Raw genomic sequence first — 27401 nt, 5'->3', positions numbered from 1 at the left:
CAAGGTTTTTTTTCTTCACTCCCATCAGGTGAAGTTTTTTTTCCCTCTCCGCTGTCGCCACTGCCTCGCATGGTTCAGGATTGGTAGAGCTACGCATCGATGAATTTGCTCTTCAGTGTTTGAACTCTCAGTAATGATTAAATCACACTGAACTGAGCTAAACTGAACTGAACTGAACTTAAACACTAAAACCTGAACCACACTGTTCCAGTTACTGAACCACACTGTTCCAGTTACTATGACCATTTATGTGAAGCTGCTTTGACACAATCTACATTGTAAAAGCGCTATACAAATAAAGCTGAATTGAATTGAATTAGTAATCTCAAACAATGTGACTGTGTTAATATGTGCACTGTGCTTGTTATGACTAACTTTAATACATTTTTTACTTTCATTGAAATGTATGTGTTGAACTGTCATTGTCTTAATGTTTTTTTTTTTTTACAAAATAATATTATTATTATTTTATTTTTTATGACTGTGTAGGGATGGGTTGGGAAGGGTTCTTTGAGTGGTATTTGATTACTAATACAGTATGTATGTATCACATTTTTCTGAAATAATAAAAGTATTAAAAATAAAATAATAAAATAAATAAAAGGCTTTTTTGGTGATAGTAGCTTAAAGACACCTCTTTTTTCATAGACTTCAACAGAGTGCAAAAATCTTGATGGTTTTGTGGGTCTCGTCAATCAAATCAAGTCAGGTGATTGGCTGGGCCATTCAACAGCTTGATTTTTTTCTCTGAAAGTATTTTAGAGTTTCCTTTGCTGTGTTTTGGATCATTGGCTTGCTGAAATGTCTACCCTGGTTTCATCTTCATCATGCTGACTATGTAGATGTTGGACTGAAACAGTTAATATTCATTTACAATAACAAAGGGCGGAGGATTGCTGAAGAACTACTGCAAGACTTCAGCTGCTGTCTGGGTTTTCACTGCCTTTCTACGCCTGCCTTTCTTCATGTGTTTTTTAAATATTTTTTCAATTTATTATGCATAACTTAATTTTGTAAACTAAATATATTTGTTTTCTTTGCATATATGGATTTCTTTGGTTGTTACCAACATCTGGGGACAATTTCAAGTCAACTGTACCTTTAGAAATATGTTTTCTAACAAAAAGGGTGACGTGTTCACTATTTTTTAACCGCGCTGTTAGTATTCAACCGTCACCTAGACATTTCCTTATCGAAAAAACTAAACAATTTCAAAAAGAACTGCAGGTCTATTATGACAAAGCCACAAGACACACAAATTAAAGTGTCCGAATGGGTCCAAAATCTGTGGACTGGGTTGAAAAGCTCATTACCGCCTCGAGTACTCAAAACCGCACAGCTTTTTAGGCTACTGTTAGCAAGCTTTCCCTGCGAGGTCCACACAGAGGCCCGCATTGTACGTGCTCGTGCACACATAACAGTTTATCACAACACATCAAATTGTGAAACAGAACTGGAACTCTTCCAAATCGAGTTGAGGATGTTAATCTTACTGCTAGCGCCTGGCAGGAAAAAAAAAACCTCATTGACGCAAACAAGGTAGAAAAACAGCATTGCTGACTGCATCAGATGATGAGCCTATCGAGCTGTTTAGGAAATGTTGGATCGGATTTGAATACAAAGCAAGGAGAATGAGAGCAAGAGAACAACACAGACTGTCAAAGAGGTTGCAGGAGTGAGCCAGTGAGATCAGGCCACTCAGAAGGTTGAAGGCTGCTTGCAATTACCATTTCCTCACTGTAAAGACTTTCAGATGTGTTTCAGCCATGGCGTAAACTGCAGCAGAGCAATGCAACGAGTGAGAGAGAGAGAGAGCGATAGACAGATGGAGACACATAGGGAAAGAAAGGCAGGCATCAACCCACATCACTGCTGATCTCAACACCCAATACCTGAGCGTTCAGCATACATGGCCAACTCAATCAGTCCTCCACTTATAAAGCATGTAAGACATTAAATGGTAATTGTGCAAAAAGTTATATTCCCAATTAGGGTTAATTGTGAAGTAAAAGTTCAAAAAAGGGAATTACTGAGTAGATAAAGTCAAACTGTAACGTTTGAGTAGAGAAAGTTGATTCAGTTATATAAATTCCAATTTTGAGGTTAAGTCAAATTGAGAGAGAGATATCTTTTGAGATATTAAGGCAAATTGTGAAATATATATTCAAATTATGAGACAAAGTGAGACAGTGACATTTTCAGACAGAAAAAACATTAAATATAAAGTCAGATTGTGTCTTGTCACATTTTGAGAATGTCAGTTGAATGTAAGTTTAAGGCACAATGTGAAATACGGTCACTTTTTTATAAATTTTTTTTAGAAAATTTACAATTCTGACAAATAGTTTATTCTCAAATAAATATTTCACATTCATCCCCTGATGAACTTATAAACCTAAAACTAGGGATAAGTTTGAATGACCATCTAGTCATCCAACGACTATCTAGTCAACTAATGATGTTGTTTGATACCTCTTTCTTCTATCGAGCTTCAACCAGCTGGTTTTGAATGAATCGCCTCTGAATATTGGTATGAAATTACTAATTATGTCCAATAATTATGCATATAACTGACCACACCTAATAAACAATTAATTATTTCTTAGTCACAAATTTTAAATGTGTCAAAAAAAGCTAAATATAGCTGTATATACTTTTTATTTAACAAAACATATGCACAGTGATCTGTCCTAGCTAAAGGTCCCAGATCACCAGTTAACTACACATAAATGGGAAGCTAATCAGTTAATCTCCCATTAAAGCAATGTTATTGTAAAAAAAAAAAAAAGATAATTAAACCATATTAACCCAAAAGAAAGCAGGTAAAAAAAAAACATACCGTGTGATATAGGGGTGTCACGATTTCGATTTTTAATCGAAATCGATCGAAATTTATGCTCAATTTCGATTATCGAATCAAAAAATAGAATCGTCGATGCTGCCACGCCCCCATGTCACGTCAGCTTGGCTTGCCAAGCGGGAAAAAAACAGGCTTGTTGAAGTGTTTGTTTAACTGCAGAAGCAGGAGACCCGTCGACAGAAATTAAACACTCTCCTCTTTCAATGAAGTCGCCGGTGTGTAAGCGTTTTGGATTTCCAGTGAGTTATGTTGACAACGTTCGTGTTGTCGACAAAAAAAACACAGTTTTGCAAGCTCTGCTATGTACGTATTACGTTCGGTTCGTCCAATAGACAACACCGGCATCGCGATCCTCCGCCCGCCCCCGTTGCAAATCCGCTCGCGAAAAGTACACACTCAGGCCCTGTTTACACCGTCTTTGTTTTTAAATGGCATTTTAGAACGACAACGATTTGACATACACAGTGGCGTGTAGCATTTCTGAGCAGCCCTCCTTCCTCTCTACCTCTGAAAATGCACATCACGTGACCACACAGACGCACACACAGCCATGGGCTCGAGACAGCAGGTCCAGGCAGTCAGAGGATCAGTAGACTGCTTCAATCTTTCACTCACTTGTACTTAGTCATTTTAGCGAACACCTCAGATACTGTTGGCTGGTTCCTGTTGGTTGTGCCTCTTTTTTACCAACGCCATTATAACGACACAGATCACTGCCTATTCACGAGTCCCGCAGAAAAAGTGATTGACAGGTGGTAATTATGTGTGTATCTTGCCTTTATTCATTTACTGTATGATTTGTTTATGGGTAAAACAAAGACCACGCAGGTCAGGTAGTTTAAACGGTAGGCTACAAATAATGAATTGGTCATTAATTAATTAATTATTCATAATCAAAAATCGAATCGTGCCTTTAGAATCGAAAATGTAATCGAATCGAGAATTTGGAGAATCGTGACACCCTTAGTGTCTGGAAATCTTGAAAGACTGTGGGTGCATGTTCATCTTTTTGTCTAGTCTATTTGAAAGTGAACCAATCACATCAATTGTGTTTCTAGACACAGTTGCTTCACGCAAGGAAATGGGAGCGCGCGTGCATTTTAAACAGTCTCGCGAGTGATCATCCTCTCATTCTGTATATCTGCTTTCCATTGCTCGCGCAAACAATTATTTTTGTCAGTCATGCTTCTCAATTCTAAGATCGACTTTGCATGCATATTGGACCATCCTTATTGTCGAACCTTGCTTTTAAGAATTATTGTCCAGAAAAATTATTTTCAACCAGCCAACGTGGCTAGTGGAAGTGTCTGTCTTACCTGCCACCGCTAAAAGCTACCTGCATTTGGCAGGTTGGCGGGTGTTAATGTCAAGCCCTGATCATAAGTAATAAGTAAAATTTTGTGTCGACCAAATCAACCAGTGGACCAGTTACTTTTCAAGTGTGTGTGTGTGTGTGTGTGTGTGTGTCATGAACAAACACCAAAATTAATTCTGATTGGATATTTTACAAAAAACACCCCTCAATCACATTCTTGTCTTGTTACTATTAGTTACAAAAATGTCAGTATATTTTTATTATATTTGTCATCATCATCACTTAATTTTTATATAGTTTTTTTTTTGGTTTTTCAGCAGTAGAAACTTGTCCCTCATGAAAATTTATTAACAAAATTAACACTGCATGAGATCGCTGTAGATATAACATTACATTTAGCATACTACCTAATTTGAGCTGGTGTAAGCTTTGTGTCGTCATTGAGAAAACAATCTGCTCTCTCCGAGTTCTTTCATATGAGCAGTTGATCACTCACAGAACTTTTCACTCTCTTTAATGGGATTGCACTTTCGCACTAATTTGCCCCTTTTTGTCAATCTGGTCCTTAAAGAGGTAGTTCAGTCAGAAATTAAAATGTACTCACTATTTACTCACCCTCAAGTGGTTCCAAACCCTTATGACTTTCTTTTTTCTGTTGAACACAAATGAGATATCGTGAAGATAACAAATACTATGGAAGTTTTCAAAATATTTCACATTGTGTTCAACAGAACGAAGGAACTCAAAGCGGTGGGTAAAGTATGACAGAATATTAATTATTAGGCAAACTCTCCCTTTAAATGTAGATAGTCACTCGTCATGGCTGTGCAATCATCTGTTTGGGTGGTGTTTGTTTCTCTTCATCTTATTTTGGTTGGTTGGGAGCATGGGTGCCACCTCATTCTCTTGGGAATTTTCTTTTTCCCCCATTTCTCTCATTGTTTCACAGTGTGGAAGAAAAATGTGATAATGCAGGCTTTGCCGGAAGAGGAGGGGAAGGAAAAAGCAAGTCTGTGACCAGAAATAAAGAAGAGAAAGAAAAAGGGGAAGAAAGAAATAGAGAGACACTGACACGCCTATAGATAGGAGGTTGTCAGAGAATGGCGTGATATTAGAAAAGTTGGGCTAAGCGGACAGATAATCCTCTCACCCCTGGATTTCCTCTGTCTGCTACAGCAATAAAGCCCTTTACACAAAAACCGTGAGGTATCTAATAAGTGGTGCTCTCACCGAGCGCCTGCATTCCTCCGACCGGGACAACCATCTTCTTTCTCTCTCACACACACAAACAGACGCACACTAACACCCCGTCGCGAACAATAAGACCAAAAACAATTAAAGGAGGATGGAGGAGAAGAGACATAAAGTAAGTTTCCTACAATCCTGATGCCTGGCAGAAAGTAACCCCTGGCAAAAGAGATATCAGCAGGGGAGCGCAGTCTTATCCCACGAGTTGGAGAAGGGGGTTTAAGGAACAAATCCTATTATGGCCCTACTCCATGGGACAAACAGACACTGAGCTTTAAGCAGGGCCCCTGGCTGAGACTGGCATTTCACTGTCTTTTACTCCAGAGGGTCTCACAGCTCTGCAGTGATCGCCGCACATCCCACCGAAGGTCCTGAGAATGACCTGTGAGACGGTGGCAAATGTGACCTCATAACCCTCGTAAACATCGCATTCTGCGCAGACAACTTCTGGAAATTTCACTGACACCCTGGTGACTGATAAATCGATTTAAGAGGGCTTTTTTTCCTGATGAGAAAAAATAATAGCTTAAAGGATGAGCTTCACTATAGACAGCTTTTCCTATTTGTCCTATGTGAAAGATGCATGATTTTTGCATCTGATGATTTTTTTACATTAAAGATGAATGAACTGACCTCCTAACTCTTCTGAAGTTGAAACAGGGATACTTTAATGTCTAAAAAATATAAATGATGAAAACATGGCACCTTTTACAAGGTATATGCATGAATCCTAAGGATAATTTGAATACCCTTTTAAGACTTTTTAAAGATCTTCTCAGAATATTTTAAGACCTCGTCGCCACTTCAAGTTCTAATCAGTATCAAACCTTTAGCTTAATACACAGTTATAACTTAACTTATTTAACTTAATAAACAGTTGTAGTTAAATAGATCAATGGAGCACAACTATCCAACTCAGATAAGCTCAGAAAAAAGAAAGCTTGAAAGAATAAATTACGTGTATATTTTCAGCGCCAGGCTTTAGCAACTTTTAGACTCTTATTCCTCCAACCAGGAGTACGCAAACTTACAATTTCGCTCTATGGTTTTGCTACATGTGGAGAGCACCACATCTCTTTCCCGAGTTTTTCGAAAATTTTGTGACATCACCCGGATGGAGGAGCTTGGCCAGATGCACCCCGGCCCAAACTAATTTAATGGATCGAGCATGTCGTTGTTAATATTAGAAGGAAACAATATATATTCATGCTTTTTTGGAGTCAAACACTTTCACAATGCTTGAACTAAATTTAAGACCTCGTAAAAACATGATTAAGACTATTTAATATATTTTAGGGCATTAATTATCTCATAATTAATTTATAGACTTTTAATACTTTAAGACCCCGTGAACACCCTGTTTTTGACATTTTATGCCCTAAATATTTTTACTGAACAATACCATTATAAATCATTAATACAGAGATATTCAAGTGTTTTCTTCAGCGAGATTACTATTTTATAACTGATCATGACAAATATAAAAATGTTTCTGTTACACTTAACAACAAGGTTTCATTAATTAACATTTAATTAGCTAAATGAGTTAACATACAATTAAAACATCTTAATGTTAATCCAAAAATTGATTCCTTTTTAAGACCAAAAGCTGCATTTGACAACATTAAAACTATCAACAGTTTCTATAAACTGTCACTATAAATTGTTCATTGTAGTTATATGCTTTAGTTTGCGTTAGTTAAAGGTGCTGTATATAAGTTTCTGACTCTTCTAAAGCATAAAAATACCATCATATGTTTGCAGGTATTTAAGAAACATGTCAAGTGAAAATTCTTGTTTATCTGAAAAATATTCAGGTTATTAAGTAGCAAGTAATATAAATATTATGACTGTAAACATTAGGTGAGCAGGTTACATTGTAACCCCATGTCCTAACAACACGCTACTTGACGAAATTTGCAATTATAAGCAATTTGGCTGACCAGATGAAACACCGCGGAACTTTAAAAACAGGCATTCAGAATAGTACATGTGCTGCTGATGATGTGACAATAAAAGTGATTTGATTTGATATATCAATTCGAGGCGTTGGTTGGAACAGAAATTCCTTTTAATGTGGAAAACATTTCTTCTATCGCATGCAGTTGCTTTTATATACAACACGTCGTAAATCATCCTTTAGACTCGATCGTCAAACTTGATCCTGTTGGTCCTCAATCTAACAACCTACACTTGCATTTGTTTTGATCCAGAAGTGCATTACCTAGTTCAATCATTGGCTGTCAAAGAATATAGCATCTTCATACTAATTCTTTAAATAAATCCTTCAGAGCTCACTAAAAGCCACCACACTGGATTTTACTGAAATCTGTTCCCATTTCTGCCATAAAAAAGTTTTTAAAAAATTCAAAAAGTGACTGGTTTATGATCTGTGGCTTTTGTATTGGGTCAGACTGACCCCAGACAGTTTTATTAACCCCCGTTCTATCAAATTGCATGTTTAGAAAGAAAGAAAAAGAAAAAGGGTAAGAATTACTCATGCTCATTGATGTAGAGTTCGGACAGCTCATGCCAGGCTTCCTGGTCTCCCACAAACCTGCAACACACAGCAGTGGTAGTTAGTTCATCAGAAAGGCCACTGTGGACAAAAGGGGGGTTAGGGAAAGGCTTGGGGGCCAATGCAATCAAATGCAAAACCCCTTTTAATTAAAAAGTGGAGAGGAAGGGAACAGTAAGGGGGGTCTAAATCCTCTAGTAAAACACTCACTGCTCCAGATATTCGTTGAGTTCGCGGATGGCCTCGCTGCTTTTGCCCTGCGCTCGGAGGATGCAGATCTTGCGCTTCCTCGCTGCCTGTTGGGACATCAACAGAGGATTAGGGCTTTAGTGTTTCAAGTGTTTGTTAGCAACAGAAAAGAGCAAAGAGTAAAAGAAAGAGGGATGTGTAAATGATCGCAGTATTGTAAGAGCTGAAGGAATCTCCACAATCCCCTGGGACTTTGGAGACTACGGGATGGAAGAAGAACTACAGCCAAAGCTAAAGAGACCCGAGTCTACAGTTTTTATTTTACAGTACTACAACTGTAATTTAAGTCACACTTTATTTTAAAGGTGCAATTATTGCTATTTACACTTCATTAACTAAGACGTTTAGCTCAACAAACTAACTTGTTTATTAATAGTTAATAAGGCAGTAGTTGGGTGGGCAGAACTAGGGATGTAGAATAAGTACTAAGTAGGTACTAAGTACTAGTGAACCCATCTTTTTAAAAGGGAGGTACTAAACCAGCAGTTAATAGTGGGAATTGGTTCTTAAACTAAAGCGTTACCATAATTTAATTGAACTGTTAAATGTTTGATTTTAGCCAATGCTTATAGTTAGTCATAATTAACTGAATTGCTTTATTCCATACAAGTAACACAAAGAGACTACTTATTGTCATTTTCAGTCATTTGAGCCTTGCATAACACAACTTGGATGGATATTTATTCATGAAAAATGCTAAATAAATTAATAATAATGTTAAATTATATATATATATATATATATATATATATATATATATATATATATATATATATATATATATATATATATATATATATATATATATATGACAACAACCCAATATCTTTTAAATTCCCCTGAGACTTTAGCTGCTAATAATTGACACAGATCACAGAAGTGGCAAAAAGTGTTTTGCTGTATTTACAATGACAAAGATAAGAAAAAAAAGAATTTTTAATCACCCAAAGTATATTTAAAAATGCGTAAAATAAATGCAAAAGAAACAAATAAGCAAATAGAAACAAGTCTTAGGAAAGGAAATTAAGCGGTGCCAAATCAAAGAAAATAACAGATTAAACAACTAAACCCCCCCCATCTCTAAATAACTTAAGAGAAAGCTGAAAATAGAAGAAAAAACATCTTTGGCATCACACACCCCTCACTAAAACTAAGCTCGCTAGAGAAAACAAACAGAGGGTAGCACCCGCATCTAACCTAATGGTTTAACAGAGAATCATCTATGTGAATGAAATACATACAGTGGTCAGCATACGAGTACACCCCATTTTTAAAACGAATATTTGTGTCCATTTCTCAGAGAATATGGGTAATATTTATTGGTGCATTTGAAAAAAACAGATTTAATAAACAGATATATTTATTCAAATAGTATTTTAGGAACAGAACATAACTGGAAATGGAAAGATAATACATTTAAATTCATGCAAAATATTGCAAAAAACAAAAACAAAAAAAAAAACAAAAGAAAAAAAATCTACCACATTTCAACAAAATTGTACAAATTTTTGTTTCTACTGATTTTTGTTATTTTTCAAAACTTTATTCAATATATTTCCCTAACATATAAATTTGGGCTACTAATTTTGTAACCATCATCTCCAGTTATTTTGTTAGATAAGCTCCAGATTTGGCTTCAGTACAGACTAAACTAATGTATATGCACAAATATAATATTGTAAAGCATCCTATAGAAAATATTAATTTGAATGAGACATTTGTGGTGGGTGTACTCATATATGCTGGGCAACGATTTGTAGTGCAAGCTCTGTGATTGGTCGATAGTTAGCGCTGCCGTGCGAAACTGTTGAAGCGAGTGTTTACAAGTGTCGAGTCCTGTGAATGAGCTCCAGATGAAAAGTTTTGTTTAGTGTTTACCATATTATTAAAGTTGTTGCATGTCCGCCGATTCCTGGCTCAACATGAGCGAGTTTGAGCCACTTGTACATTACGAGAGTATTCAGAAAAAAAAAAAAAACACCAGCAAAGAAACTCGACACGGAGGAACATAAAAATCTATTGCCAGCTGGAGTTTCAGAAGTGTTATTGCAGAGCAACACAAACAGCACGCAGAAGTATAATTGCACAGCTACATGCAAGGTATGTGTAGTGGTCATGCCAATCACTCGACACAGAAGTATAAACCAGGCTTTACTTTCACTTTCCTTTTAGTAGAATTAAGCAGTTTTAATTTAGACGTTTAGAATAGACGGACAACTCAAAAAATTAAGCCAACCAGAAAAAAGGTTAAACACACAAGTGTCTACATACTAAGGAACATTTTTATATGGATGCTTCCTTTTTTTAAACGGATGTCTTTTTTTAAAACAGATCCACAATGCCACACTTAAAACAATTATCCACATTTATTACAGTATTTATGTTAGTTAGTGAAAATATAGTTGTTCATTAAAAACTCACTCAACTCTCAGTGCAATTACTAATGTTGGCGAGCATGAATTTGAATGTTAATAATGTATTAGTAAATGTTGAACTTTGATTAATAAATGCTCTACAAGTATTGTTCATAATTTGTTCATGTTAGTAAATACATTAACTAACATTAACTAATGAAACCTTATTGGAATATTCCGAAATACATCATCATAGAGGTGAATCAAATACTGTCAGTTACTGGGCAGAAGTGGCAGCTGATTCTTTCTTTCCTCCCCTGAGGCAGTGTAATAATAAACAGTTTTGCACCATCAGATTGTCCAATGCGACGTTTCCTTGAAAGCATATTATTACTGCGTACAAGTCGTAAGTAAAATAGCAGCAGATAGCAAAAAGTAATGTCTTTATCAGATTATAAGGCTTGTGGATTCTGGCAGACGAGCTTCAGCGAGGATGCCGCTCGCATAAGGAAGAGCAAGCAAAGAGCCATTCCAAGTGGTGAAAATAACACACTGCCAAAGAGCCGTGGGCCATAAGCATTCGTAGAAACTTACGGAGCCTGACTTGCATCAGCCACAAATAACGTCCGCCTTGTTCCGATGTAAAAGTGACCTTCAGGCGGATTAGAATCCCATCAATCTGAATCAGAAAGTATTACGCCAGGTTCGACGACTTTTCCAGGAGCGGCTCTTTTTTTCCAATTTGCTGGTGAAAGGAGAGCAAAGAGCAGCAGCTTTGCCGTTCGAAGTGCCCCAGATATTATTTATGAACTGGCACTTGACAGAGTGGGTCTTCCCTATTACCACAGCATGGACCAAACTCCATCAAGCCGGGCATGAGTCACGTCTGAAAGGCCATAAATCTGGAACGGCTATGATACCACCGCCACTCCAAATCCACTTATCCATCAAGCAGGCGGCCAGACGAACCTGCTTCACTGGCTGCTCGAGCGGAGGAGTTGATGAACTGCCAAACCCCTACTGTACGCAAGTCTGATAGTACTTACTGGATCAGCGGAAGACATGGTTTCACATTACCGGGCTGCAGATGACAGGTGAAATAAGGCTATAGCTACAACCTCAAGCTGTTTGGATTACTACGCCAGTTCCGTATCGCTATATAACTTCATCAACCAAAAGTATTTAAAGAAATGATGAAATGGAATCAGACAGCAATTCCAAATAGTTTGGGCTATCAAATTTTATTGTTAATGTTCGCTTTCTGCCAACCAGCCAATTTCTTTGTACTCCATACTGAACGAGACGGAAGACTGTATGTAACCGCAGGTTATTTACTCGACCCCCATATCTGTCTTTTGTTTCCTCTTTGCGCACTTGGCAAAGATTCGAACATACAGAGGCTGGTAGACCAGAGAGTCTTACGAAACTTTATTAAACAATGAGCTATTCCAAACCATTTCAGATGCTTTATTTCTTTCCCTCCCTCTGCCATCTCTCTTTCGACGAGATCCAGGAAAGGCCAGCATCTCATTTTCATTCTCTTCGTGATTCTTTCTTCTTGAGCATTTCTGAGTGGCTCTCACCGTGAAGGACCTGGCTGCCTCCATCAACCCCTGGCTCCGCTTTCAGACTGCCGTTGAGAGCCCACCCCCAGGGATTTCAAAGGCAACCGTCGTTCCCACAGGGTGAAGAGGGGTTGACTCTGAGTGCTGCGGTGTACTGACACGTCCTGGCTTCAAATTCATCCTTAAATAAGTATAACCAGCTATTGCTTTCAACATACGCAGACCCAATCTGCAGTTTCAGGAATAGCACGAGACAAAAATATCAATAGTTCATCAATCAGTTCTAACATCCGTTAAAATGCTAAGAATAACAGCTATTTCAGGGCTCGACAATAAGGACTGCCTGATGGCCGAGGTCAGCATGTGAGATGCTTGGGACAGTAGACAGGATCGTTACTGCCCCATCTTGTCACTAAATTTTAATTTGGCTGTGACTGCTTGTTAATTACAAAGTCTTAGGGTGCTTTCTCCCGTCTCGTTTGCCCAGTTAGCGCGGTTTGTTTGGCATATGTGAATCCCACAATCGTGCTTGGATCCGTGCCAAATGAACCGGTCCGAGATCGCCTGAATGAGGTGGTCTAGGCTCAGTTGAAACAAACTTTAGAGGGGTTTGATTGTAGTGAAAAAGCAAAATGATCCAACGAACCAGGCTATATCACAGCGTATTATGGTTAAGTATTAGCCATATATATATGAGAGATTATAATAGGGCGGGATGTCATACCTACCAGTAAATGTGCATTTCATGTTCAATTCAAAAGTAAATGCATGCTGAAATATTACAGTGCTGTCCGTTAAAAAAATTGACAGAAATTATCATCTGATATTTATTCTACATTTTAATCTTATATTATTTTGTATTAGGCCTACTGTTTTGTGCATATCTGCACTGACACTGTTTGTATACAATTACATTAGGCTTTTAAAAAAAATTTAAAATATGTAGCTAAGAAATAGCTATTAAATTCTTTTTTTGGTGGGGTGAGTGACAATTTCAGCAGGGCAAGTAAAAATTATGCCAGTAGAAAACATCCTTAGCATTGAACCCTGCATTTGCAAAAAACTTTTTCTAAAAAGTTAAAAAGTTTTTTTTTTCTAAAAATGTTAAATCATCCAAATTTTCTGACACAGTATAAAAAGGAAGTTCAGATAAAAATAATCATGCAATCATTATTTACTTATCCTTGTGTCATTATTTCAAGGAAGGTTTTAACTGTGGTTGTTTGTGCAATTAAAATAAAAAAACGCGAAAACCAAAAAAAAAAAAAAAAAAAAAGAAATATATAATATCTTTGTTTTTATATTCCATAAAAAAAGAAACATCCTTCATCCAAATCTGTTTGACCTTTGAAAACTCCATCTTGTTCTGCACTATAATTGCGTGTAATTCTAAGGGTCAACCTCAGGAGGATTCTCATTGACCTCAATTGCTTTCACAAGCACAACCATGTTTATCCTGCTGAATTACAGGCTGGGTGAAAGTGCTGAAAGTCAGTGAATTGTGTAAGCCTGCTGTGTCAATCTGTGTTAAAATAAACAGCTTGTTAGCATTACCTTTAAGTGTTCAAAAAATAGGCAGTGTGTTAGCAAAGGAAGACCACTTCAAAGATGAATAAACTGATGATAGATAGAGGCACAGACAGATAGATAAAACAAACTACAGAAAGAAAAAAATAGAACAGAGAGACTGAACGAACGAATGAAAGAATGAACAAACACACGAAATGATAGAATGACAGAAGCAGTAGACAAAGACACACAAAAATAATAACATGTAGATCGACACAGGTACAACAGTTAGACATAAATCTAATCAATATAATTATAAAAAGACTAAATGAATAATAAATAGAACATAGAACAATACATAGAACGACAGACAGACAGACAGACAGACAGACAGACAAATAGAACGACAGAACAACAGTAGATAGACAGATAAAACGAAAAAAAAAAACGAGATAGAATGACAGAACGACAAAACAAGATAGAATGACAGAACTACAGATAGAACGACAAAACAAGATGGAACAACAGATAGAATGACAAAACGGGATAGAATGACAGAACGACAAAACGAGATAGAACGGCAAAATGACAAAATCGAGATTGAACGCCAGAATGACAAAACGAGATGGAACAACAGAACAAGATGAAACGACAGAACAAGATGAAACGACAGATGAATGACAGACAGAATGACAGAACGGCAGACAGAACAACAGATAGAACGACAGATCGACAGAAAAAATGACAGATAGAATGACAGAACGACAAAACGAGATAGAACTACAGACAGAACGAGATAGAATGACAGATGGAATGACAAATACAATGACAGAACAACAGAGACAGACAGATAGAACAGCAGAAGAAAATGGACAGAACCATATAACAAAACAATGATATTAGATCTAAAAAAAAAAAAACAGAATGATAGAATAAACAGAACAAAACACAGACCAAACAAACGAACAAACAAACAAATTAATAAACACAATTGATCGAATGACAGCTACTAAGTAGATAGACAGAATGACAAACACAAAAGAATTACAGGTAAAATGTACGACAACTGGTAGATACCATTATATTGATATGATATAAATAAACATAGAACAGCAAAATACTAGATAGAACAACTAACAAAACAATAATATTAGAAGAAACAATGATAAGGAGAGAATAATAGAATGATAGAATGACAGAATGATGCATACAAAGAATGATGAACAAATTGGCATTCAGCCAGACACAAAAACAGAGAACAGCAGAACTATAGATAGAACAGTAGAAAAATAAAACAATACAACGATAGATAAAAAAGACACATAGACTGAGCTTGGGATCTAGCTGTATTTGACCTACCATTGAATGTACTGAAGATCGATTGAAAGATAGACAGATGTAGAGACAGACTGATAAAGCACACAGATTGATAAGAGCCAAGAAGAATTTCTCCAAATCATTGCTGTAGGTATTGGACCATAATGAGCAATGGAAGGGCTAGGAGTTCGAGCATTTTTTGGACACCACCATGGCAGAGAAACCTTGAGCAATTTTTGTTGATTCAACAATTTTGGTTAATGGGTACCACATCTATTCCACAGCCTATAATTACAACAGTTCAGTTTCCAATCTCAGCTCCGCATGCTGGGATGCCTCACAAGTCCTCACAGTAGTCGCCAATTTTCCGCCATTTTCTTGGATCATGCCCTCATCCCATTCCACTGAACATGTTAAAAAGCACAGCGTTTAGATAAGCCTCGCGTTTATAGACAGGTGACCTAAATGATGTCATCCCTCCCATACCACAACCTCTCGTTCCCCCCGCCTTGCTGCACCCAGCCAAAAGGGATTGAATTGTGGGAAAATGCAAGTCTGGTTGCCACTGCACAACAGCTCCATTTTCTTCCCAGATTTGACAGGAGGCGACTTGCGTTTGTAGATCAAGAAGCGGGTAAATCCCCTTCTAGGCCATCAGAAAAATCTGGGCTGAACCTACTTGTGTTAGGGTGGTTCAACATTTCCACAAGTGGGTGCTTCCTACCCAGCCTACCACGTCCTGTCAGTATCCATTCAGAATAAAGATAAGACATGGGAAGTCTTTTGTACATCAAAAACATGCCCTTGATGGCTACACCGATGGCCTGTTTTAACATCTAGAGCCACCTAATCAAGCTGATAAGTCCTGAGAGCGCAAAATCCCACAGCATGACATTTCACAAAGCTATCAAGCAGAGCTTTTAGAGTCTGTCAGCCCATTTCACTTCATTTCCCAGACTTCCTGGTGCACACACACACAAAAATGACGGCTGTCTGAGTGATCATTCGCAAATGCACATTTCCTTTTAGGAGATGATGGTTGCAGACGGTTTCTACGAGAGACTGATGAGGTAATGAGACGTGGTTGGACAGTATTTTCCAGTGATTTTTCTGCTGAACTGTGCGTGAATAGGCCATTTAATATTGGGTTAAACAACAGTTCATAAATACAATGCACATTTCTACTATTATGGGATTAAAAAACAAAAGGTATGTGCATTAGACTGTAGATACTATATTTCTCAAATGATGTCTACCCTTTTTAATAATATGCTATCATATTTCTAGATAAAGTAATATGTATTAGTTTAATGGAACATTCGCAAAAGTCACGCTAATGCCACATTCCTTCAGACGGATGGACAGACTGACAGATGGATGGATGGACAGTTAGATATTACTGTAGATTAAATGAAAGGTTGGTGGAACAATGCTTAGACAACAATGAATCGATAGAGCAAAGTATGGATGGACGGATGGATGAATGGAAATAAGAATGATGTACAACTTGGATGGATGTATGGATGGATGGATGGACTGATGGATGGATAAAAATAAGAATGGTGTATAACCTGAATGGATGGATGGAAATTAGAATGATGTCCAACTTAAATGGATGGATGGAAATTAGAATGATGTACAACATGGATGGATGGACGGATGGAATAAGAATGATCTACAACTTGGATGGATGGATGGGTGGATGGATGGATGATGTACAACTTGGATGGATGGAAGGATGGATGAAAATAAGAATGATGTACAATTTAGATGGATGGATGAATGAATAAATGAAAAAAAGAATGATGCACAACTTGGATGAATGGACGGATGAAAATAAGAATGATGTATAATTTGGATGAATGAATAGAAATAAGAATGATGTACAACTTGGAAGGATTGACAATTAGATACTACTGTTGATGATTGGTGAAACAATTCTTAGACACTGTAGATACAACAATGAATCAATAGAACAAAGGATGGATGGATAAATAAATAGATGGACGAACAGATAGAATGGATGGAAGGGCGGGCAAATGGATAGAACGGATGGATGAATGGATAGAACGGATGGATGGACGAATGGATGGACAGATGGGTGGACAGTTAGATACTATTAGAGATGAAATTGAGGATTGGTGGAACAATGCATAGACACTGCAGATACAACAATGGATGGATAAATGAGCAGAAAAATAGACAGAACCATAAAACAAAACAATGACATTAGTACTAAAAAACAGAATGATAGAAATAATAAATCAAACAAAAGACAAACCAAATAAACGAACATATAAACGAACAAATAAATAAACACAATTGATAGAATGACAGATACTAAGTAGACTTGTGAAAAAGACACAAAAAAGAATAACATGTAACTTGTACAATAGGTAGATAGATATCACATTGTTGTGACAGATAAATAGATATATAGATATACAGACATAGAACAACAGAATACTAGATAGAACCATCTAACAAAATAATAATATTGGAACAAATAATGATCAAATAAAGAGAGAATGATAGAATGACAAATACACAGAATGATGGACAACTTGACTTACAGATTTTTCTGCTGAACTGTGCGTAAAAAGGGTATTTAAAATTGGGTTAAATAACAGTTATAAATAACAACATAAATAAAATGAACATTTCTACTATCATGAGATTTAAAAAAAAAAGGTATGTGCATTAGACTCCATGTAGATACTATATTTCTCAAAAGATGTCTACCCTGTTTAATAACATGCTATCATATATCTAGATAAAGTAAAATGTACTAGTTTGATGGGGACATTCGCAAAAGTCACGCTAATGCCACATTCCTTCACAAAGTGTGTTTGGCTTGGATAACAGTAGGACACTGGGAAACAAATTTCCCCAAGGGGAAATTTGTTTCATATCTTTTGGATGTTAACAGAGGGGCAAAGCGATATGATTACTAGATTGCGAAGAATAATGTAACCGCACCAGTTTGAAGATATCCATTTTATGCCGATCTTCTCAACTTCCCATTTACACGCCGTTAAATGTGCTTGCAATTTAACCTTGATCATGGGAATAGGAAAGAGTGCCTCGGTTGAAATGCACAAAAAAACAAACAGAACAGCCCTCTCGCTTTCAGAGGGAGAAAGACGAATGGGAGCAGTTCGGTCCAACAGTAACAGATAGTTAAATAAATATCAAATGGTAATGATATAACAAATGCAGGGACGAGAGGACAGAGGACAGGGTGTTTTTGGCCACAAGATGAAGATGGTGATAGCTTAAAGCAATAGTTTAAAAATGAAAAACCAAAAAATGAAAATTCTGTCATTAATTATGCACTCGCTCCAAAACCGCTTGTCTGTTCGGTGGAACATAAAAAGTGCATTTTTAAAGAATATCCTGGCCTCCTTTTTTTTTTTTTTTTAAAGTTACAAAACAGAACTGGAGCTGTCAAGCTCCAAGATGATAAAGAGCCCAATAAAGTGGCCCTATAGTCATAAAAGTGGCCCACAGGTCTTGCTCTCCTTGGAAGGTTTACACCATGTTTCAAATTATGATGGAAGTGACATATCAGTAAGATTTCAGTAAAGCAAAATCAGAACTTTTGTTTATTTGTTTTTTTTTTCTATCATTTTATAAAAGGAGTGACCATATAAATATTAAAATGTAACCCTGGAAAAATGTAAGGCTAAAGTCATACAAAACAGATTTTTGCTTTGCCCAGGAGAACGGCACAAACCCCTTGCAATCAGGTTCTTTTTGATTCTGATTTAGGCCACTTGCATATACTTCTAAATCCACTACAGGCCAAGTGCCAAAAACTCATCATAAGAAACAAGTTAAGACAAGATAAATCCCAGGAACTCTGCAAGACTTTTCTTACATGCAATTCTTAAAATCTATGCTTCAAAACATATTTTTCTTAAATCAAAAATGACAGTCTGCGGAGTTGTGTGATTGAATAAATGGCAATTCTTGCTAAGGACTTGTCATGAATTCAATGAAAAACCCTACAATAGTCATATTTTTCTGATGCCTGCAGATTATTGTAGTCAGCATAATAAGTATGCAAACTTTTTTTTTTAATTGTGGGGTTCACAGCTCAGCTTCACATTAATGCAATACTGTAAAAATGTTTAAAGCGCCTGTTTCAAGACTTCTCAACAATGAAAATGCTTATGAATGCTTAACACAGAAAAAGATTGTCATATTGGTTAGCTTATAATAAAACAATAAGCTCACTATCTGGCTCCTTTCCACGTAGTTTCAAAACACAGATGTAAATAAAAGGGGGATTTTACTAAATTTTCTATGTAATAGGATGGATGGATGGATGGATGGATGGATGGATGGATGGATGGATGGATGGATGGATGGATGGATGGATGGATGGATGGATGGATGGATGGATGGATGGATGGATGGAACGATGGATGGAACGATGGATGGATGGATGGATGGATGGATGGATGGATGGATGGATGGAACGATGGATGGATGGATGGATGGAACGATGGATGGATGGATGGATGGATGGATGGATGGATGGATGGATGGATGGATGGATGGATGGATGGATGGATGGATGGATACATAGACAGATGATAGATTGATGGATAGAACGATAGATGGATAGAACGATCGAACGACAGACAGACAGACAGACAGACAGACGATCGATAGATAGATAGATAGATAGATAGATAGATAGATAGATAGATAGATAGATAGATAGATAGATAGATAGATGATAGATAGATAGATAGATAGATAGATAGATAGATAGATAGATAGATAGATAGATAGATAGATAGATAGATAGATAGATAGATAGATAGATAGATAGATAGATAGATAGATGATAGATAGATAGATAGATAGATAGATAGATAGATAGATAGATAGATAGATAGATAGATAGATAGATAGATAGATAGATAGATAGATAAAGATTTTCTGTAGTTTCTGAACGGTGAATTTAGTAAAGTCTCCTTTTTATTCATGTCTGTATGACAGTGCACTGCATGCAGTACTTCAGTGCAACCAGTTTACAGTTGGCCACATTTTTTAAATAATGTAAACAGCCCCGAAAATTTGATCTGATCAACTAATTAAATTGAGTATTAAAGCAATTAGCTGTAAATCCATTTATGTGGGAAAACAAGTAGTGAGAGAGAGAGAGGAAGAGATAGAGAGAGGAAGAGAGAGAGAGAGAGAGAGAGAGAGAGAGAGAGAGAGAGAGAGAGTGAGAGAGATCAACAGGGGAGAGGGGGTCCACATGAGACGAGAGTTTATTGACTTTGCCAGGAAAGCCTCCATGTGTTCAAAACAGACAGACGGTGAGGTGTGGAATATGCGCACCAAGTCCAAGGAACAAGAGTATCCGCTTTATCGCACACACACTTTGCCAGTCCAGAGAGAATGTTTAAAACATCTGATCAAGACCATGTGCAATGAAAGACAGTGCAAAAAAATAGTTTTTGCGTCTACCAGGAAGGGCCAAAACAAATAAGGTTGTAAAAACACTGTAAAACATTTATTTTTGTGCATGGCCACACAGTCCTTACGTAAGAATGAAGTGCAGGTACAATATGTTTAAAGTAATAGTGGAAAAATATTGAAAAACATGGAGATGGATACTATTTAGACACTCCAAACAACTCCACTGAAACTCAATTAATATTCAGTGAATGGAAAATAGGCTTCATGCGTTATGTCAGGACAATACAAATCAATAGCAAACTGTACATTTCAGCTTTTAATACCAACGAGATTCTTAAATGATAAACTTAAGTCTGATCCATTTTAAACTTTAAAGGGATGTTTATTATAAAGATTTGAATAATAAATAAGGAATGTTTATAAATATTTTAATAATAAATATAGAATGTTTATTAATATTTTAACAATAAATTAAGAATGCTTATTATAAAGATTTTAATAATAAATTAAGAATGTTTATAATTTTTATAATAAAATAAGAATGTTTATTATAAAGTTTTTAATAATAAATTAATAATGGTTATTATAATTTTTTTTATAATAAATTAGGAATGTTTATAATTTTTTATAATAAAATAAGAATGTTTATTATAAAGCTTTTAATAATAAATTAAGAATGTTTATTATAAAATTTTTATAATAAATTAAGAATGTTTATACATTTTTTAACAAAAAATTAAGAATGTTTATTATAAAGTATTTAATACTAAATTAAGAATGTTTATTAATATTTTAATAATAAATTAAAAATGTTCATTATAAAGTTAATAATAATTAAGAATGTTTATTCATATTTTTAACAATAAATTAAGAATGTTTATTATAAAGTCTTTAATTATAAATGAATGTTTATTAATATTTTAATAATAAATTAAAAATGTTCATTATAAAGTTTTTAATACTAAATTAAGAATGTTTATTAATATTTTAATAATAAATTTAAAATGTTCATTATAAAGTTTTTAATACTAAATCAAAAATGTTTATTGAGCAACAAAGCAATAGGTTAAAATGTTAGGCAAAGTACAAACATTTACTGTTGCAAAAGTTACTGTTTACTGCGAAAAGTTACTATTTACTGCAAAAGTTGCAGTTTTCTTACAATTGTTTTTCACAGAAATACTTTAAATATATAAACACTGGTATGAAATGCTTCTTAAGCAACAAATTCAGCACATCTATTACTTTTTCATGTTTTTTAATTACTGAAAATGAGCAATTTAAATAATGAGCCAAATTATACACATTTAAACCTTTTGTTATTTAAAAATCCTAATAAAAATGTTTTTCATAGAAATATTAAGCACTGCTAGGGCATCTTTCTTAAGCAATAAATTCAGCACATCTGAAACATTTCTTATTGGTGATGTGACACTTAATAATGGAGAATCATGCTGAAATTTAAACTCCAGAAATGACTCAGTCTATAAGTGGATGAATCATTACAAAAACAAGACCAAGCAAAAAAATAAAAAAATTATAAAAAAAATATTTCTCCAACACTTAAGAAATTGACATGAGAGTGATTAAATAAAGATTGAATTTTAATTTCCAGATGACCTATTGCTTTAGGTTATATAAAGGTTAGGGATAAAAAAACAAAGCCAAATAGAAAATAAATAATTTTTTGCACCCCTGGGATTTCTCTACGGTCTCAGGAAAAGCGATAAATCCCCATCCTCAGAAGACAAGGCATTTATTTCTGCTGAGGTTGCCCCGGCCATGTTTAATGCAACCGAAGTCCATAAATCAATGGTCTTTGTTAGCTCACACACTTGTGCGTGCTGCATATGCCTGTATGTGATTTTAGTAGCTGAGGTCAGCGAGGACAGAAAGAGTTTCACATATACGGCTAACATCTAGACACCAACAACAAGTTCCAACCACATTTTTCCTTACCGTATTAGTTGGGTCGTCCTGTAGTATTGAGTCGTACAGCTTATTGGCATCGTCATACCTTTAAACAGAGAGATCATGTTTTAGGATAATCAACAGGAACACCGGTCATGTGAAATGAGCCGGTAAGAGCTATCAAATGAAGTTCACAGTGACCAACTTTTTGTATATAAAGTGGCTTGTTTCTATAGTGACAGAGGCTTCGTATCCAAGTGGCAGAAATAAACAGTCATTACTGTAGCTGCTCAAATAGCCGGTGCTGCGTCGAGGTTTACTAGCTCCACAAAGAGCGCAATCCGCAAACATGATTGCCTGCACTTTGATTTACCTCTAAACAAATCAGCCTGCACTTCCACCACAAATCAGGCATTGTTTCGAAACACATTTTGCTTTAAAGGCATTCTTCCGAGGCAAGACTTATACGAGTTACAGATGCAAAATAAAATAAATAAATAGACAGGCCCTTTAACCTGAACCAACACCGTTACAAATCCTGGGTTCCACATAATTCCTTCATGTTGTACTGACTCAAATTGATTAAGTTAACTTAATTGTTATCACAAATTTAAGTAGATTGAACCCAAAACAATTAGGTTGTCCACAAAAAAAACAACAAAAAAAAAACAAGAATTGTGTGGATCAGCTTATTTAAAATAAGTAGTTTGAACAAGCAGCAAAAATAAAAAATTTTAAGGTGTTACAAATTACGACGTGTATAATAAAATCTTAATAAAATGTTTTCTAAAGAAAGGGAGGACACAAGCACTTTACTTTTCATGTCGAATGAAAAATGAATGCTGAGCAATTCCTTTCAAATTTCAACCCTTCCATCAAAAAGTTCTCACAAAAATAGCGAAACCATTTCCAAGGGTGCTTTCACACTTAGTTCAATTGTCTGGACCGTACCCGAGTTTGATTGAATGTCTACAGAAGCTTTTTTTTTTGGAGGAGACAAGCAGACATTATCACTGTGATTACCCTGGCTCAGCGCCGCTTGTTACCAAGGTACAGTATGTGATGCACAGACACACGAACACACACGAATGAACGTTATGAAAATGGTAGTTTGTTAGTCGGAGATTCACATCCGTTATTTGGTATAACTGCATTTATACCAGAAGTGAAGCAGACCAGAGTTTACGTGAACCGTACTCCAAACCACCACGAGTGTGCACTCGAGTTCAGAAGCAGGGTATATGCAGGAATCCTAAAGGTAATTTTAATACCTTTTTAAGACTTTTTAAAACCTTCTCATAATATTTTAACTTCAATTTCTAATCAGCATTAAACCTTTAACTTAATAAACAGTTGTTGATAAACAGTTGTAGTTAAATAAATCAATGAAGCACAACCATGCAAGAGAACTCAGATAAACTTGGAAGAAAGCTTGAAAGAATAAATTACAGGGCTGTTTTCAGCCACTGTTTAAACTCAGCTTTCTACAACCAAGAGTATGCAAACTTACATTTTCCCATTTTGCCGTCTGTTTTGCTCTATGATTTCGCTATATGTGGACACATCACCTTCCTGCGTTTGTTGCAAATTACGTGACATTACCCGGACGGAGAAGCTTGGCCGAACCAATCGCGTGGATTAAGCACGCTGTTGTTAATATTAGGAGGAAAATAAAAATATTTATGCTTTTTTGGAGTCAAACACTTTTGACAGCGCTTTAACAAAAATTAAGACCTCGTAAAAACGTGATTAAGACTTTTACATACCTTTTTAAGTGCCTTAATTTTCTCATAATTGATTGATCAACTTTTAATACTTTTTAAGACCCCGTGGACACCCTAATAAGACACATTGACACTAGATAAAAGTACCAAACTCTGATGCCAAACGAACCCGGGAGCAGACCAAAATGGCTAGTGTGAAAGCACCCTAAGTTTTTGTGTAGGTTTGTTTTTTTAAGTACAGTAAAATACTCAAAAATGTCTCTGTCAATGTTTTCAAACAATTATATTTGATTTATCAAAGTCACATGTGGCAATTTCACAACTGTCACATCCATAACAGAAAGGTGTCACATCCATAACGAAACCTTTTCCTCAAACAAAAGAACATCAATCATTTTTTATTCTATAGTGAGCCAACTCTTATCCTTTTGATTAGCATCTTTTCTTTTGGGTTGTAAGGAATTAATTCACACAATTTCTACACAGTATGTTGTATATTGTAAACTCGCCATTTTTTTTTTGTCACATCCATAACGCATGTTTATTTTCCTCATTCATAATATAAAAATGTTTACAGATTGATATTTTTATGATCCCACAATTCTGTGGTTAGTTGTTGTGGAAAATACAAACAAATGTTTCAATATAATGTTAACATATATGCTAGGTCCTAATTCGCATACTATCCGCCCTAAATAGTATTTGAAAAAAGAATTAGCATGTCCCAAATCATAGTATGTTGAAATGAGTATGCCAAAGGTTCCCAGATGGTTTACTATTTCCGATAAAAATTATTGCACATAATACATTGCGCATTGTACATGAATCTGATTAGAACTACAATCGCAGGTAAAAAATGTAAATAAACTACAAACAAGGTAAACGAATAACACCAACCATCAACCACCAACCATAGAGGCTTCTGTAAAAATGTTTGTATGACTATTAATTAATATCTAGCCCGCTGGAATTTTTTTAAATCGCATTTTCCGTCTTCTTCTGTATGAAAAACTATCCAAACACCTGAGGAGATTTCTCTGCATGAAAGACCCGTGGATGACAGATTATCCTGCTGCTGTTTCTCCAATAAGGTAGGTAATTAAATATGAAAGAAATATGGATGATTGACTAAGCAACCAACATAACAATCTGTTAACGAGGAAGTAGCGTGTCCCAAAGCTTGCATACTCTTCTGTAACACGCTCAAAAAGTATATACTTCTCCTTCACAAAAAAAGTACATACTTTTAGGGCGTACTACAAGTATGAGAATTGACACGAAGCAATACTTTCTACGTGAATTTATGTTTTGAGATTTTTCTTCAAATGTCACATCGGTAATGCTGGAATTTCTCTGCTTGCGTTTTGTTTTTTATGAGAGACAACCTGCACAGCTAACGCAAACACAGCCGGTTTTATGATCCAAACCTGTTACAAACAACAGAAGCAGCTCTGGTTCTTATTATCACAGAGCTCCAATGCCACTCCTCTTCTCACATCCACATTATAGCTCAATCACTCTCTGGCACATCTCACATGGCACCAGACGCGTTGACTTACTCTATTTATGTAGGATTGAACCATGTGGCAGAGTAGGGGAGAGTTTTATTTAAGTTGAGCGTCTGATGGCAATTAGACGCAAATTTGCAGTTTATTTAATCTGACCGTGCTGGCGCAATCACTCACAATTACCGAGCAACTCCTGGCATAACTGATAAACACAACAAAGATATGGTGGCCAGACCAGAGCTGAAATCCTGCTGAAATTCTATACATTCACTTAATTTTACGACCTTCTTAATTATTTGCTCACCTGCTATTAACATACGTTCAGATCTTTTATGGCTGTTTTAATGCATGAGCATTTATAGTACGAAACTAATCTGACCACATGCATTTTTGAAAACCTCTAGAATTGGGTGGAGTACAGAAATCCTATATGACCTGTATGTAATAAACCAAATCAGGCCACTGGGGGTTTTGTAGACTACAGGATTCAAATGAATTCTAGAGGCTACAATTCAAAACAGTATCCTACACTGTTAGACTTACTGGCTGTACTGTAACCACCAGTGTTGAGGGTAAGGCATTACAAGTAAGACGAGTTAGGTGATAAAATTATTTTTCTAAGTAACGAGTAAAGTAACGCATCACTTTTCAAAATTAAGTAATAATAATTGAGTCACTTTTTACAAAGATTTAACGTGAGTTACTTTTTAGTTTAGTTAATTCCCTTTTAAAAAATAAATTGCTGTATTAAATTGATCTTAGTCACGTTGAAACCTGCAAGCAATGAGATAATGCAGGAACAGGCAGAAAGAAAGATGACAGAGCCTTACGTTTCTGCAACAGAAACATTCTCTTCATTTTGAACACATGGAAGAAAAGGAAAAGAGGATTATCTGAATGGACAGTGACTTTAATTTTTAATATGATAAAAATTTTAAAAAAGTATCAAACGCATTGCTTTAAACTTTCATTAATCTGTACATATGGCATGTATAGCTTTGGGATCGGAAGTTTTGCAAAGATAACATTATCCTACATTAATTATGAAGGTAGTGTGTTGTTAATTGCAGAGCTTGTCTATTAAAAGAAAAAGATGAAAAAAAAAACCTGCAAGTTCTCAAAGAGATCAAGCCTCGGCCAGGTCAAAAAAAGTAACGCAAAAGTAACGCAACACACTACTTTCCATTACCAGTAATGCAACTAGTTACTTTTTTGGCGAGTAACTCAATATTTAAATGCAAAACCTTTTGCAATTTAATTTTACAGTAAAACTTTATTACTTATTACTTAGCACAACTTTTTTTTAATGGTAAAATGCCACATATATTTTTTTACAGTATGAAAATTTTTACAGTACTTTTACTGTAATGTAGTTACGCTAGCAGCACAAAATCTTTATTTTTAGTATTTACTATTGAATCGAATAAATTCCAAACAAGTGCCAATTTTTTTTTCCATTAAACGTATTTGACTACAGTAGCAGTACTTGATTACTTTGATTACAGTAGAACACTGTAAATTCTTAATACGCAGTAAGTTACTGTAAAAATCTTAAAATGAAATGCAGTGCATAATACAGTAGTGAACTGTAAAAAATGTATTTGGTATTTTACTGGGCATTTGTGCAGTAAATATCTGTAAAATTGCGACAAAGTCTAACAGTGAGTAATATAAGTGTTAGGAATAATATTATTTTTAAACCTGCTAACTGTACGTGCATAGCCTGATTTTTTTCCGATGTATGAGCAGCTCACAATCATTTCTAATCCCACTAATTAGGCTCAACCCCCTTGTGTTCCAAATCTCTTTAGCTTGGAGATGAAGGGGTAAATCCATATAGCCCTTCAGACTAAGATTTTATAACTAATATACTATAACGAAACA

At 35.6% G+C, this 27401-nt stretch overlaps 1 protein-coding gene across 1 annotated transcript in view; it reads right to left on the bottom strand.

Moving 5' to 3' along the window:
* emc2 (ER membrane protein complex subunit 2) overlaps positions 1 to 27401 on the bottom strand; it is a 70088-nt gene that overhangs the window by 26109 nt on the left and 16578 nt on the right. Inside the window, 3 exon segments of the mRNA NM_213544.1 lie at positions 7921 to 7980; positions 8152 to 8237; positions 22334 to 22391. Coding sequence (NP_998709.1) covers positions 7921 to 7980; positions 8152 to 8237; positions 22334 to 22391 — 204 coding nt within the window.

Source organism: Danio rerio, chromosome 16 (assembly GCF_049306965.1).
Source record: "Danio rerio strain Tuebingen ecotype United States chromosome 16, GRCz12tu, whole genome shotgun sequence".
Taxonomy (NCBI): Eukaryota; Metazoa; Chordata; class Actinopteri; order Cypriniformes; family Danionidae; genus Danio; species Danio rerio.
The sequence above is the reverse complement of the archived record's forward strand: the minus strand, read 5'-3'. Positions and strand labels throughout refer to the sequence as shown.